Raw genomic sequence first — 14,145 nt, 5'->3', positions numbered from 1 at the left:
GGAGGCCGAGGCAGGTAGATCACCAGAGGTCAGGAGTTTGAGACCAGCCTGGCCAACATGGTGAAACCCTGTCTCTGTCTCTACTAAAAATACAAAAATTCACTGGGCTTGGTGACTCACACATGTAGTCCCAGCTGCTCAGGAGGCTGAGGCAGGAGAATTGATCAAACCTGGGAGGCGGAGGTTGCAGTGAGCCAAGATGGCGCCATTGCACTCCAGCCTGGGTGACAGAGCAAGACTGCATCTCAAAAATAAATAAATAAATAAAAGCAAGAATTATTTATCTGGTGGAATACTAAGAATTAAAATAGACAGAAGCAGCTGGAAAACATCTTCAGTGGCTGCATTTACACAGGAAGGCTGTGATGGACCTGGCGTATTACGTCATGTGATGTCTTTATCATGGCAGGCCATGGCTGCAGTGGTGACTCCAGAATTTCTCTCCAGGAGAGGCTCAGGGGCACAATGAGTTGGAAGTGGGGAGGCATCAGGCTTGGTGAGAAGCTGGGTTTGCACAGAAATCATACTTTTGTTTTGACCTGAAGATGATTTTGCTTACATGTTCCACAGGGTTGGAAGATCCTATTTAAACACACTATTATTGTTGTTTTTATTTGGGTAGGACAGTTATGCTAAGGAGGCCATTGACAGAAAGTCTAAAGTCCTCTTGAACCACTACTGAACGGGAGGAATTGCCTTTAGGCCTCTGGCCCAGGAATAATGTCTTATTTCTTTTCTTTTTCTTTTTTTTTTTTTTTTTTGAGACAGAGTTTTGCTCTTGTTGCCAGGCTGGAGTGCAATGGCTCAATCTCGGCTCGCTGCAACCTCCGCCTCCTGGGTACAAGTGATTATACTGCTTCAGCCTCCCGGGTAGCTGGGATTATAGGCACCCGCCACCACGCCCAGCTAATATTTTGTATTTTTAATAGAGACAGGGTTTCATCATGTTGGCCAGGCTGGTCTGGAACTCCTCACCTCAGATGATCCACCCGCCTCGGCCTCCCAAAGTGCTGGGATTATAGGCATGAGCCACTGCAGCTGGCCTATTTCTTATTTTTTATGAACAGTGCACTATGTTCTGATCATGCTTCTCTTTGTGTCAACCCTCGGTGTGAGTTTTTAGTAAAAAGTGCACAATACCTTATATAATTTTGGGAACAAACTTTCTCCTGCCTTCATTAACCCCTCCCCTCTCTCCCTCACTCTCTTCTTACCCTTATTTCCTCTTCTCTGCCAGTTCCCTCATTTAAGCTACACCTTGCACACCCGCATCACTCAAATGGCCACACAAGTTAGATTGTAATTCTGATCTCACCACTTACTACACGTGTGATTTCAGGCAGGTTACTTATCCTTCCTTTACCTCTGTTTCCTTATCTGTACAATGGAGATATCAACCTATATAGAGTTTTTATGAGGATCGATGTAAAATGCCCAACATGATGCCTGTCACATAGCAATCACTTCAAATAATAAGTGTTTTTTTTTTTTTTTTGAGACAGAATTTCGCTCTTGTTGCCCAGGCTGGAGTGCAATGGCACGATCTCTGCTCACTGCAACCTCCGCCTCTCAGGTTCAAGTGATTCTCCTTCCTCACCCTCCCGAGTAGCTGGGATTATATGCCCAAGTCACCACGTCCAGCTAATTTTTTTGTATTTTTAGTAGAGACGGGATTTCACCATATTGGCCAGGCTGGTCTTGAACTCCTGACCTCAGGTGGTCCACCCGCCTCAGTCTCCGAAAGTGTTGGGATTACAGGCATGAGCTACTGCGCCCAGCAATAGTAAGTGTTTTTAAAAGCTGCATTTGCAGTACGATTATAACAATCTTAAAAGAGGGCACAGGCCGGGCACAGTGGCTCACATCTATAATCCCAGCACTTTGGGAGGCCAAGGAGGGTGGATCACTTAAGGTCAGGAGTTGGAGACCAGCCTGGCCAACATGGTGAAAACCCATCTCTACCAAAAATACAAAAAAATTAGCTGGGCGTGATGGCTCATGCCTGTAGTCCCAGCACTTCAGGAGGCCAACGGGGGCAGATCACGAGGTCAGGAGTTCCAGACCAGCCTGACCAACATGATGAAACCCCGTCTCTACTAAAAATAAAACTTAAAAAAAAAAAAAAATTAGCTGGGCGTGATGGCTTGGACATATAATCCCAGCTACTCAGGAGGTTGAGGCATGAGAATTGCTTGAACCCGGGAGGCAGACGCTGCAGTGAGCCAAGATCGTGCATTGCATTCCACCCAGCCTGGGCGACAGAGTGAGACTCTGTGTCAAAAACAAAACAAAAAAGAGAGCACAGTCTGTCTCATGTTAAATTTATGACCTCAGCTTTCAGACAGAGACTCAAACTGCCCCACATGGAAAGGTGCTTCCATTACATGTTGCTTCTCCCTCCTACATGGTATTTTATAACGCCTGCCCTCCCATCAACCCTAGTGGTATGAACTGAACTTTCAGCTGAAGATCTTGCCTCCTACTTCACTGAGAAAATAGCAGCAATGACAGGCTTCAAATGCCACCGTGAAATCTATCCACTTACCTGCACCTGCACCACCCTTTCCTCGTCTGTTTTTCCATGAATGAACTGTCCCTCCAGCTCTCTCAGGCCGGCGAGCTCTGCACTTCTGTTCTGGACTCCATTGCCTGCAGCCTTCTCATGGACTTTGCTCCTGTAATTACCTCCTTCTTCTTCTGTAGCATCAGTTTCTTCTTTCTTCCTCTCAGCATTTTCCATCCTTAAGAACCCTCCTTGGACTCTGTGTCTCCCTTGGCTCCTGCCCCCTCTTTCTGTTCCAACTTTCCCAGCAGAACTTCTGCAGTTGCCTATAGTGTTCTTTTTGCTTTGCATCCTATTTTCTTTTTATTTTTAGAGGACAGAGTCTCACTCTGTTGCTCAGGCTGGAGTGCAGTGGCATGATCACAGCTTTCTATAACCTCTAACTCCTGGGCTCAAGCAGCTCTCCCACCTCAGCCTCCCGAGTAGCTGGGACTATAGGCATGTGCCACCATGCCCAGCTAATATTTGATTTTTTTTTTTTTTTTTTGAGATGAAGTCTCATTCTGTCACCTAGGCTTCAGCAGGATCTCGTCTCACTGCAACATCTGCCTCAAGGCCAGGCTGGTCTTGAACTCCTGACCTCAGGTGATCCACCCGCCTCAGCCTCCCAAACTGCTGGGATTACAGGTGTGAGACACTGTGCCCGGCCTAATTTTTGAATTTTTTGTAGAGAGAGGGTCTCACTATGTTGCCCAAGCTGGTGTTGAGCTCCTGGCTTCCCATCTTAGCCTCCCAAAGCACTGGGATTACAGGCATGAGCCACTGTGCCAGGCCTCCATTTTCAACTCAACCTCCTCCAGTTGGGTTTCCATACTCACCCACTCTGCTAAAACAGCACTTCTTCTTTTTTTTTTAAATTTTAAGTTCAGGGGTACATGTGCAGGTTTGTTATATAGGTAAACTTGTGTCACAGAGTTTGTTGCACAGATTATTTCATCACCCAAGTATTAGGCCTAGTAGTCATTATTTTTCCCGTTCCTCTCCCTCCTCCCTCAGTTAGTCCCCAGTGTCTGTTCCCCTCTCTGTGTTCGTGTGTTCTCATCATTTAGCTCCCACTTATAATTGAGAACAGGTGGTATTTGGTTTTCTGTTCCTACATTAGTTTGCTAAGGATAATGGCCTCCAGCTCCATCCCTGTTCCTGCCAAGAACATGATTTCACTGTTTCGGTTTTTGTGTGTGTGTGTGACTGTATTGTATTCCATGGTGTATATGCACCACATTTTTGTTGTTGTTGTTATCCAGTCTACCATTGATGGGCATTTAGGTTGATTCCATGTCTTTGTTACTGTGAATAGTTAAAATAGTACTTTCAAAGCCACTAACTCTCCATGCTGCCAAGTGCCATGGTCACTATTTTATCCTTGTCTTATTTGACCTCTCAACAGCATTTGATGCAACTGCCGACCTTCTTCCTGAACTGCTCCCTTCCTTGGCTCCTGCCACCTCACTTTTCTGGTATCCCTCCTATTTGACTGACCACTCCTCAGGCTCCTCTTCCTCCTCTGTGAAACCTAAAAATGTTGGAGTGACCCAAAGGTCAGTTCGATGGCCACCTACTCAACTCTCTGTCTATACTCCCTGCCTAGATGACCTCATCTTGCCTCATGGTTTTAAATACATCTATATACCTATGACCCACAAATGTGTATCTTCAGCCCTGATCTCTTCACCAAGCTCTAAACTCATACAGCACACCATCTACCTGACTTCTCTATGTAGGTGTCAAATGGCCATTGCAAACATCACGTAGCCAAAATGGAAAACGGGGCTCCTATCTCCTGTCCCTCCTGTCTCTGTTGCTCCCTGAGTTGTCTCCATCCACGTAAACAACACCGTCATCCAACCAATAGCTGAAGCAAAATGACCATGAGTCTATCTCTCTCTCTCTTTCCCCCATTCTTCACATCAGCAAGTCCTTTTGGCTTTACTCCCAAAATATATTCTGAATTCATTCACTCTTCTCTATCCCCGCCTCCTCCCTGAGCTCAAGCTATTTTCCTGTCTTGCTTAGACTCCTGTGACAACTTCCTTTTTTCTAATCATTTGCCTGGGGATGACTATTTAGGTTGTTACTATTTTTTTTTCTCTTTTATGACGATGCTGTAATAACCTCCTCACACATTTCTCTGTGTACGTGTGAGAGCTTCTCTGAGACAATTCCCCTTGATGGGAGGGAATTTCTGCATCAGAGAATAGACACATTTTCAAGTTTACCAAGGATTGTCAAGTTGTTCTCAAAAGTGCCTGGCAGCTTGGAAGTATTCTTATTTTGCTCGGTTGTCCGCAGCCTTTGACATTCACTGGCTTTAAACTTTCACAGCTTTAATAGATGACAAGGAGAACCTTTCATTTCTCTAATTAGTAAAGAGATTTGGGCACTCACCTTTCTTCTTTTGCTATGCATATGCCTTGACCATTGCTCTATTGAGGCTATTTATCATTGTCTAATTGAGCTAAGGATCTTTTATCAACATTCTGAATACTAATTTTTGTACTCTATAAATGCTGCAAATGTCTACCCCCTGTCTGTTGCTTGTCTTCTGTTTTTGTTTTTGAGACGGAGTCTCCTTCTGTTGCCCAGGCTGGAGTGCAGTGGCGCGATCTCAGCTCACCGCAACCTCCACCTGTTGGGTTCAGGCAATTCTCCTACCTCACCTCCCGAGTAGCTGGGACGACAGGCGCACACCACCACGTTCGGCTAATTTTGTGTTTTTAGTGGAGATGGGGTTTCACCATGTTGGCCAGGATGGTCTCGATATCTTGACCTTGTGATCCACCCACCTCGGCCTCCCAAAGTGCTGGGATTACAGGCATGAGCCACCATGTCCAGCCTGTTGCTTGTCTTTTAAGTTTGTTCATGGTTATGTGTCTTTTTATGATATGCATGTTTCAAATGTATTGTTGTCAAATATGGGGATTTTTAAAACTTTTAGGTTCAGGTGTACATGTGCTGGTTTGTTATATAGGTAAATTGCATGTCTCAGGGGTTTGGTGTACTGATCATTTCATCACCCAGGTAATAAGCATAGTACCCAAAAGGTACTTTTCAATTGCTTTTGGACCGTTTATGCTTACTGGGCCATACTTAACAGTCATTAGCCTTCCTAAGATCAGCCAGTTGTTAGTTGTTTCTATGTTCTTCTAATCGTCATCAAGTTTTGCTTCCCATGTTCAGGTGTTTGCTGCTGCTGCTTCTTCCTCTCCCTCTCCCTCTCCCCCTCCCCTCCCCCTCCCTCTCCCCCTCCCCTCCCTCTCCCCCTCCCTCTCCCTCTCCCCCTCCCTCTCCCTCTCCCCCTCCCTCTCCCCCTCCCACTTCCTCTCCCTGTCCCTTCCCTCTCCCTCTCCCACTTCCTCTCCCTCTCCTTCTTCGACTCCCTCTCCCTCTCCTTCTTCTTCTTTTGAGACAGGGTCTCTGTTTCCCAGGCTGGAGTGGAGTGGCATGATTATAGCTCACTGCAGCCTCGACTAACTGGGCTCAAAGGATCCTCCCACCTCAGCCTTCCAAGTAGCTGGGACTACAGGTGTGCACCACCATACCTGGCTAATTTTTTGATATTTTAAAGAGACAGGGGTCTCCCTATGTTGCCCAGGCTGGTCTTGAACTCCTGGGCTCGAGCAATCCTGCCTCAGGCTCCCAAAGTTCTGGGATTACAGGCATAAGCCACTGCACCCAGCCAATTCTGAATATTTTTTGGGCATGGTTTACATCACTTTTATAATCACAACATTTAAAAATAATGTTAAAAAGGGAGATTCAGCTCTGCCAAGTAATCCTCCCCATCCCTCCCCTTTGCTGTCCCTTCCTTCAGGGAGACTCACCCAGCATCTGGCCCAGTTGCTCCCCTCCTATATCAGAGAATTGGTTGTGACTGAGATCCAGCTTCTTAATTCGGTAATTGGTCTACAGAAACAAACAGGGGAAAGAGAAGGATTTTTTGTCTTCTGATTGCAAATATCTTACTTATCTCAGGGCAGTATGATGGCAGGGCTCTGATGTACCAAAAATTAGGTGAAGACATTGTCTTAGGCATTTTTTGTTGGACTGTGCTGGGAGAACTTAGTGCCATATAAACAGCTCTACCACTTGCTGCGGCTTTTGCTGGAGTTGGCAAGGTCTAAACACTCCCCAGTCCCTAACATGTGAAAGTAGCCTCAGGTCACTGTGCCCATAGCAGTCCCAGGTTGCCCAGATCTCCCAGGGACATCACCCACGTGGCTTGGCTGTACTCCCTGCCTCTTACCGACAGGGCTTGGCAGAGCGGTGCTGCGGATTCTTCCTTGAAGTCATTTCCTGTAGTGAGGGTGGTGTGTCAGCAATGCACTGCTAGTTCACCATGGCCTCTCCCACCCTCTACCCCTCCCAGTCCATTTCCCTTTAGAACAATCAGACAGAGAAACTTTGGGAGGCGGAGGTGGGAGGATCGCCTGAGCCCAGGAGTTTGAGACCAGCCTGGGCAACATAGTGAGTCCTTGCCTCTACAAAGAATTTTTTGAAAAATTAGCCAGGCATGGTGGCATGAACCTGTGGTCCCAGATACTTTGGAGGCTGAGGTGGGAGGATCACTTGAACCCAGGAGGTCGAGGCTGCAGTGAGCCATGTTGGTGCCACAGCGCTCCAGCCTATGTGACAGACCAACGTCCTGTTTAAAAAAAAAAAGAAAAGGAGCCTGGGCATGGTGGCTCATGCCTGTAATCCCAGAACATTTACAGGCCAAGGTGGGTGGATCACCTGAAGTCAGGAGTTTGAGACCAGCCTGGCCAACATGGCAAAACCCTGTCTCTACTAAGAATACAAAAATTAGGCAAGATGGTGCACGCCTGTGGTCCCAGCTACTCAGGAGGCTGAGGCATGAGAAATGCTTGAACCTGGGAGGTGGAGGTCACAGTGAGCCGAGATCACGCCACTGCACTCCAGCCTGGGTGACAGAGCAAGACTTCATCTCAAAAATAAAATAAAATAATAAAATCAAATAAGAAAGGAAAGGAAAGGAAGGGAAGGGAAGGGAGGGGAGAGGAGGGGAGTGGAGAGGAGGGAAGGGTACTTAAAGCAAGTATTACGTGGACAAAAGAGAACAAGGCAACTGTTTACCCTCTCCTTTAACATTGCCTTTTCTCTCTGCCGTGAAATTCCAGGAGTTGGTAGCATACCCTGTGCATTCATTAGCAACATCAACCCCCAGTCTAGTGCCTAGAGTCTGTAACATCCTAAAAATGCTCATTCAAGTTCAAGCAGCAGGACTGGGACACTTGTGAGTGAGACACTTGCCATGGGTGCAAAATTTAAGGGGTGCTTAAAAACTCAGTAATCAAGAAGAAGAATATCCTAATACACTAAAAAAATCAAAATTAGTCCAAAATCATCTATATATAACAAGTGTTTTTTTAAATTTTAATTTTTTAATTTTAATTTTAATTTTTTTATGGAGTCTTGCTCTGTCACCCAGGCTGGAGTGCAGTGGCATGATCTCGGCTCACTGCAACCTCCGTCTCCTGGGTTCAAGCAATTCTCCTGCCTCAGTCTCCTGAGTAGCTGGGATTACAGGTGTGCGCCACCACGCCCGGCTAATTTTTGTATTTTTAGTAGCGACATGGTTTCATCATATTGGTCAGGCTGGTCTCAAACTCCTGACCTCGTGATCTGCCCATCTCAGCCTCCTAAAGTGCTGGGATTCATGCCTGGTGTGTTTGTAATTTTAAATAGAGACAGGATCCGACCCTGCACACACATGACTAGACCTTATTCACCTCAGTCCATTCTATCCCTGTTGGATGCTGTTTTTATTTAATGTCTTGATATTTTGCTCATCATGATATTCTGGCATTCCTTACATTTGTGACCAACGCAAGTGGCTCACTCACCTTACCCGAGTTGTGGCCCTGCTAAGCAATGTAAGACACTGGTGATTTCTGGGAAGTACATGATATAGAACCTTATTCCCAAATTTCCTCCTTTGAACCCTCAATAAGCTTTGTATCTCTACCACCTACATAGTGCTTGGCACATAACAGGTCCTTAATAAAGTGAGTGAACGAATGAATGAATGAATGCGTTCACTGGAACACAAATACTTGTTTGGCTGTGTCTGTTAGCAGTCCAATAAAGTGAGATAATAAGCTAGTCAATGCATAAAACTAGGTGATTAATTATTCAAATTCTTGTGTTTAAATCAGTGGTTACAGATGGTACAGAGCTGGTTGTAAGATATTTATTTGTGAAATTTGAAAAAACACAGATTCCAAGATTTCTCCTGCTAAAGATTCTGATTTCACCAGACTGGGATAGGACCGGGCGATCTGTATTTTTACAAAGAGCTTTCTGTACTATGTTAACACATTATGTTAGGGGTCTTAGCCAATGCAACCAGAAAAATAATTAGGAGATATAAATATTAGAAAAGAAAAAACTATCATTATTTGCAGATATAGTCACCTATCTAAATAATTCTGTAAAATTAACTAACAAAATGTTAGAACTCATAAGATAATTTAATAAAGTGACTGGATATGGAATCAATGTATAAAAATAAATAGCTTTCAGACACACCAGTAATGACCAATTAGAAAATGTGATAGAAAAAACCATTCTGTTCACATAAGATAAAATAATAGAAGACCTAGAAATAAACCTAATATAAATAATGCAAGGCTTATAACAGAAGAAACTAAAACTTTACTCAAGAATATAAAAAGACCTGGGGCTGGCCACGGTGGCTCACACCTGTAATCCCAGTTACTTGGGAGGCTGAGGCAGGAGAATCACTTGAAACCAGGAAGCAGAGATTGTGGTGAGCCAAGATCGCACCATTGCACGCCAGCCTGGGAAACAAGAGTGAAACTCCTTCTCAAAAAAAAAAAAAAAAAAAAAAAAAAAAAAATATATATATATATATATATATATATAAAGACCTGCAGGAGTAGAGATAAACCATGTTCATAAATGAAGAGACTCAATATTGCGAATATGTCAGTTCTTTCATAAATTAATCTAGAATATTAAATGGAACCCCAACCAAAACCCCAACAGGTGTTTTTTTCTTCTTCTTTTTTTTTTCTTAAATAGAACTTGACAAAATGATTCTCAAATTCACCTGGAGGAGAAACTGTACAAGAATAGCCAAGATTACTATTACTTACAATACTAATAGCCAATATTGCAGAATTATTTTGAAGAAAAGATTCAAGATTACTTTGAAGAAAAGATTCAAGGTTACTTTGAAAAAAAGTAATGCCCACTCACATACAAAACATATTTATTGGCTGGGCACAGTGGCTCATGCCTGTAATCCCAGCACTTTGGGAGGCTGAGGCGGGTGGATCACTTGAGGTCAGGAGTTTGAGACCAGCCTGGCCAACATGGCAAAACTCTGCCTCTACTAAAAATACAAAAATTAGCTGGGCATGGCAGCAGCCACCTGTAATCCCAGCTACCTGGAATGCTGAGACAGGAGAATCACTTGAACCCAGGAGGCAGAGGTTGTAACAAGCTGAGATGGCGCCACTGCGCTCCAGCCTGGGTGACAGAGGGAGACTCCATCTCAAAAACAAACAAACAAAAAATATTTATTATAAGATTTTATAACATATATTAAACAGTACATCATCTTTTTTTGTATTAGTCACAACACCTTATGTTATAATATGTGGTAATTATAATTTTAATATTCTAAACAAATATTAAGACAATGCAATGTTGACATGGAAATACATAGATTAATGAAATGAAACAGAGAATCTAGAAGGAAACCTATATTTATAATGGGAGTTTAATACATGATAAAGATGATATTTTAAATTAATCATAAAAGGATGAATTATGACATTGAGATGCTAGAGTACCTGGCTATCAGTTTTGGAAATAAAACATCTGATTTCTACCTCATGCCATGCACAAACAAGTATTGGATATATTAGAAAGCTGAGAGTAGAAACAACAACAACAAAAATTGAAAAAAATAAAGGAAAATATTGTTACCTAATTTTGTTTCCTTTTAATTTTTACAGATGGGTCTTGCTATGTTGCCCAGGGGAGCCAGTCCTGGGCTCAAGCAATTCTCCCACCTCAGCCTCCTGAGTAAATGGGACTATCAGTGCGTGCCACCACTGCTGGTTCAGGAAAATATTTTTATAAACTTTGGGAAAGAGTTTTAAAGCAAGACTACAAAAATTAAATCCATAAAGGAAAAAGACTATAAAACTTGACATCAATAAAAGACACAAACTTTGCTACAAGAAAGTACCATAAACAGGCTGGGCATGGTGTCTCATGCCTGTAATTCCAGCACTTTGGGAGGCTGAGGCGGGCAGATCATGAGGTCAAGAGATCGAGACCATCCTGTCCAACATGGTGAAACCCCGTCTCTACTAAAAATACAAAAACTAGCCGGGCATGGTGGCACGCTAGTCCCAGCTACTCAGGAGGTTGAGGCAGGAGAATTGCTTGAACCCAGGAGGCGGGGGTTGCAGTGAGTCCGGATCGAGCCACTGCACTCCAGCCTGGTGACAGAGCAAAACTCTGTCTCAAAAACAAAACAAAACAAAACAAAAAAAGAAAGTACCATAAATAAACCTGTATCTAACATTCTAACATTCAAGTATGAATACCTATAGTTTATGAAGAATGGCTAAAACTAAGTCATACTAACAACCCCATGCAACAACTGACATTTCATAGAAGAGAAAATAGAAGTGGAAGTGAGCATCTCAAAAGGTGTTCTATTTCAATAGTAATAGAATGTGTAACAGTAACAAAGAAAATAATAGCGAGGAACACATTGAATACTTATGTACTAGGTATAGTTCTGGGAGTTTTAGATTTTAATTCACTTAATATTCATAACAACCATCGGGTAATATAATTATCTTTAGTTTATGAATGAGAAAATGAGGCACAAAATGGTTAAAAAACTTGCCCAGTGTCAAAGCTGGGATTTGAACCCAAGCACTGTGACTTCTACACCCACACGCTTAACCATTTTGATTCACAAATAGCTTGCTATTTCCCTTCTGGGGATAGTATAGGCAACAGTTCATTGGTAGAATTATAACCTGGCAGTCTTTTTAAAGGGAAATTTGGAAATCAATTGTTAAGTTCACAAAAATGGATACATCTTCATATTCAGTAATTGTGCTCCTGGGTGTCTATCTAGAAATACAAGAACATGTGCCTAAAAGATGCATGAACAAGAAAGTCCTTTAAAACATTATTTGAAGGCAAAATTAGAAATGACTTTAATCTCCTTTCTCCCAAATAGGGGGGTGTTAAATAAACTGTACTATGTCCATAACTCAGAATACTAGCCAGCAGTTCAAGAGAATTAGATAAATCTATTTGTTTTGCCATAGAAAGAAATCCAGGATATATTTAGTGTAAAACAAGAGAAATTGGAGAATAATAACTGACCTGTAATAACATTTATGTTAAAAATACACGAACTAAGGCTGGGCACGGTGGCTTTTGCCTGTAATCCCACCACTTTGGGAGGCTGAGGCGGGAGGATTGCTCAAGCCCAGGAGTTTAAGACTAGCCTGGACAACATAGCGAGACTCCATCTTTATAAAGAAAAATACACAAACTTTATTTCTGTATTTTCTCCCTGGACACTCTTCAGATCTTCTCTGTATCTTAAGGGTTTTTCAGAGATATATTCCAGTGTAGATTCCTTTTTATATACCTTTCTTAGGAGTTACTTGAATTCCTGTATCTGCAAATTTATCAATTTAGGGAACATGTTAGCTGTTATTTGTTCAAATATTGCTGCTCATTCATTTCTTCTCCTTCTGGAAACTACTCATTCTTTTAATTCTTTTATCTTTTATATTCTCTATGTCTTTGTCTTTCTATGCTGCAAAGATAAAATGTTTTCCACTAATTCTACTCACTCGTAACTAATGTGCCATTGAATTTATTTGTTGAGCCTTTAATATCAGTGACTATAAATTTTTCATTGTAAGAAAATCTTGGTGTGGAGAGGAGGAGAGGTATTTTTTTAAGTGATTTGTTCTTTTATGATTTTATTTTATGTTCTTAATCATATTAAACATAGTTTACGATTGGGTGCAAGATATCTCAGTTTGCTTATGGTTCCAGTTAATTAATAGTGCCCTATTCAGTTTGGGTGGTAAAGTATATGATAAATTATTGTTTATATATCATCTGTAATGTCAGATATGGATGATAAATGGCGGGGGCTAGGGGAGTGTGACTGGGAGGTTTAACAGGCATAGATGCAGTATTCTGGTCTCCAAGACTAGAAGAACATGGTCTGGTTCAAAGAGACGTTGAATTATCTGTTTTTCCCCTCTTCCCTCCCTCTAATTCCCAGCGTCTTCTCCCCCCCTTTCCATGTGCTCACCTGAAAGCTCAAGGTTCCAGATGGAAGAACTATTTCTCTCGAAGAAATCTGAGATGATTCTGGCCCCCTCCAAACCAAGGTGATTGTTGGAAATATTCTAAAAGGCAAGAAAATACTTCGGTATGTAAAAAAGCTCACCAAAGGGCCCTCATGAACAAATGATGTCTTTTGTGGTTTACTTGAGTCCTGTGCTGAGGGTGTAGGGTTGGGATGGGGAAGGATTAGGAGGAATAGGGTGGTGCCAAGGACGAAGAGAAGAGCAATAGGAAACCAGGCTCTAGAGCCGGCTTTTCCAGGGCCTGCCTGTGGGACCCGTGGGCTGGCTGGTCTCAGTGTTTTGGCTTCAAGGACTCCCTATTTTCCCAATTTAGCCTTGGTGCTTCAGATAAGCACGCTATTTTGTTTCTTTGTGTTAAAACCCAGAACAGCTTCATGTGGAGTGAAACAGTGAAAATTGAGTTCAGAGTGCAGAATTATTGTAAATTCCACTCATTGATTCGGGAAGTATGAATTGTCCTTTTAAGCTAGTGGGTGGGACTTTATATAAAGTGGCCATTATGGTCTTAATTGGTTGTTTCCCCCTTTTCTTTGAATTTCTTTTTAAGATGGTAAAATAAGCATAACATGATTTACCATCTTTGCCGTTTTTCAGTGTCCAGTGCCGTGGTATTAAGCATATTCCCATTGTGTAACCATCACCACCAGCCATCTCTAGGCACATTGTCTTTCATGAAATTATTTCATGTCTTTACTTTCTTTAAGAAAGTTCACTTTAAGGCAACTATGCAGAGCTACATTTATCAATTTTTTTTTTTTTTTTTTTTTTGAAACAGAGTCTCACTCCGTCACCTAGGCTGGAGTGCAGTGGCGTCATCTCAGCTAACTGCAACCTCTGCCTCCGGGGTTCAAGCAATTCTCCTGCCTCAGCCTCCCGAGTAGCTGGGATTAGAGGTGCACACCACCATGCACAGTTAACTTTTTATATTTTTAGTAGAGGCGGGGTTCCACCATGTTGGCCAGGCTGGTCTCGAACTCCTGACCTCAGGTGATCTGCCCACCTTGCCTTCCCAAAGTGTTGGGATTACAGGCGTGAGCCACCATGCCTGGCCACATTTATCATTTTTAAGGTCTTCTAAGTTCCAGACAGAAATGGGTTCTTTTTTTCTTTCTTTTTTTTTTTTGAGATGGAGTCTCACTCTTGTCGCCCAGGCTGGAGTGCAGTGGTGCG

At 42.7% G+C, this 14,145-nt stretch overlaps 2 protein-coding genes across 28 annotated transcripts in view; one reads left to right on the top strand and one right to left on the bottom strand.

Annotated features, from left to right (window-relative positions):
* The window catches only part of ANGEL1 (angel homolog 1), a 75,993-nt gene that overhangs the window by 12,788 nt on the left and 49,060 nt on the right, over positions 1–14,145 (top strand). For 13 of the 23 annotated variants that reach the window (XR_012416026.1, XR_012416021.1, XR_012416020.1 and 10 more), the window contains one exon: positions 12,888–13,037. The gene's annotated coding sequence lies outside the window, so the exon portion shown is untranslated. The remainder of the gene's footprint in view (positions 1–12,887; positions 13,038–14,145) is intronic. The other 10 variants (XR_012416024.1, XM_005561863.5, XM_045396792.3 and 7 more) reach the window with 1 other exon arrangement.
* The window catches only part of LRRC74A (leucine rich repeat containing 74A), a 43,613-nt gene that overhangs the window by 19,110 nt on the left and 10,358 nt on the right, over positions 1–14,145 (bottom strand). For 2 of the 5 annotated variants that reach the window (XM_073997937.1, XM_073997936.1), the window contains exons 1-3: positions 12,918–13,110; positions 6,807–6,856; positions 6,385–6,466 (exon numbers count right to left, since the gene is read on the bottom strand). In XM_073997937.1, coding sequence (XP_073854038.1) covers positions 6,385–6,391 — 7 coding nt within the window. In that variant the 5' untranslated portion in view covers positions 6,392–6,466; positions 6,807–6,856; positions 12,918–13,110. Of the gene's footprint in view, positions 1–2,545; positions 2,721–6,384; positions 6,467–6,564; positions 6,683–6,806; positions 6,857–12,917; positions 13,111–14,145 lie in introns of those variants that run through there. The other 3 variants (XM_005561856.5, XM_073997935.1, XM_073997939.1) reach the window with 3 other exon arrangements.

Source organism: Macaca fascicularis, chromosome 7 (assembly GCF_037993035.2).
Source record: "Macaca fascicularis isolate 582-1 chromosome 7, T2T-MFA8v1.1".
Taxonomy (NCBI): domain Eukaryota; kingdom Metazoa; phylum Chordata; class Mammalia; order Primates; family Cercopithecidae; genus Macaca; species Macaca fascicularis.
Note: the sequence above shows the minus strand (reverse complement) of the source record. Positions and strands in the feature narration are given on the sequence as shown.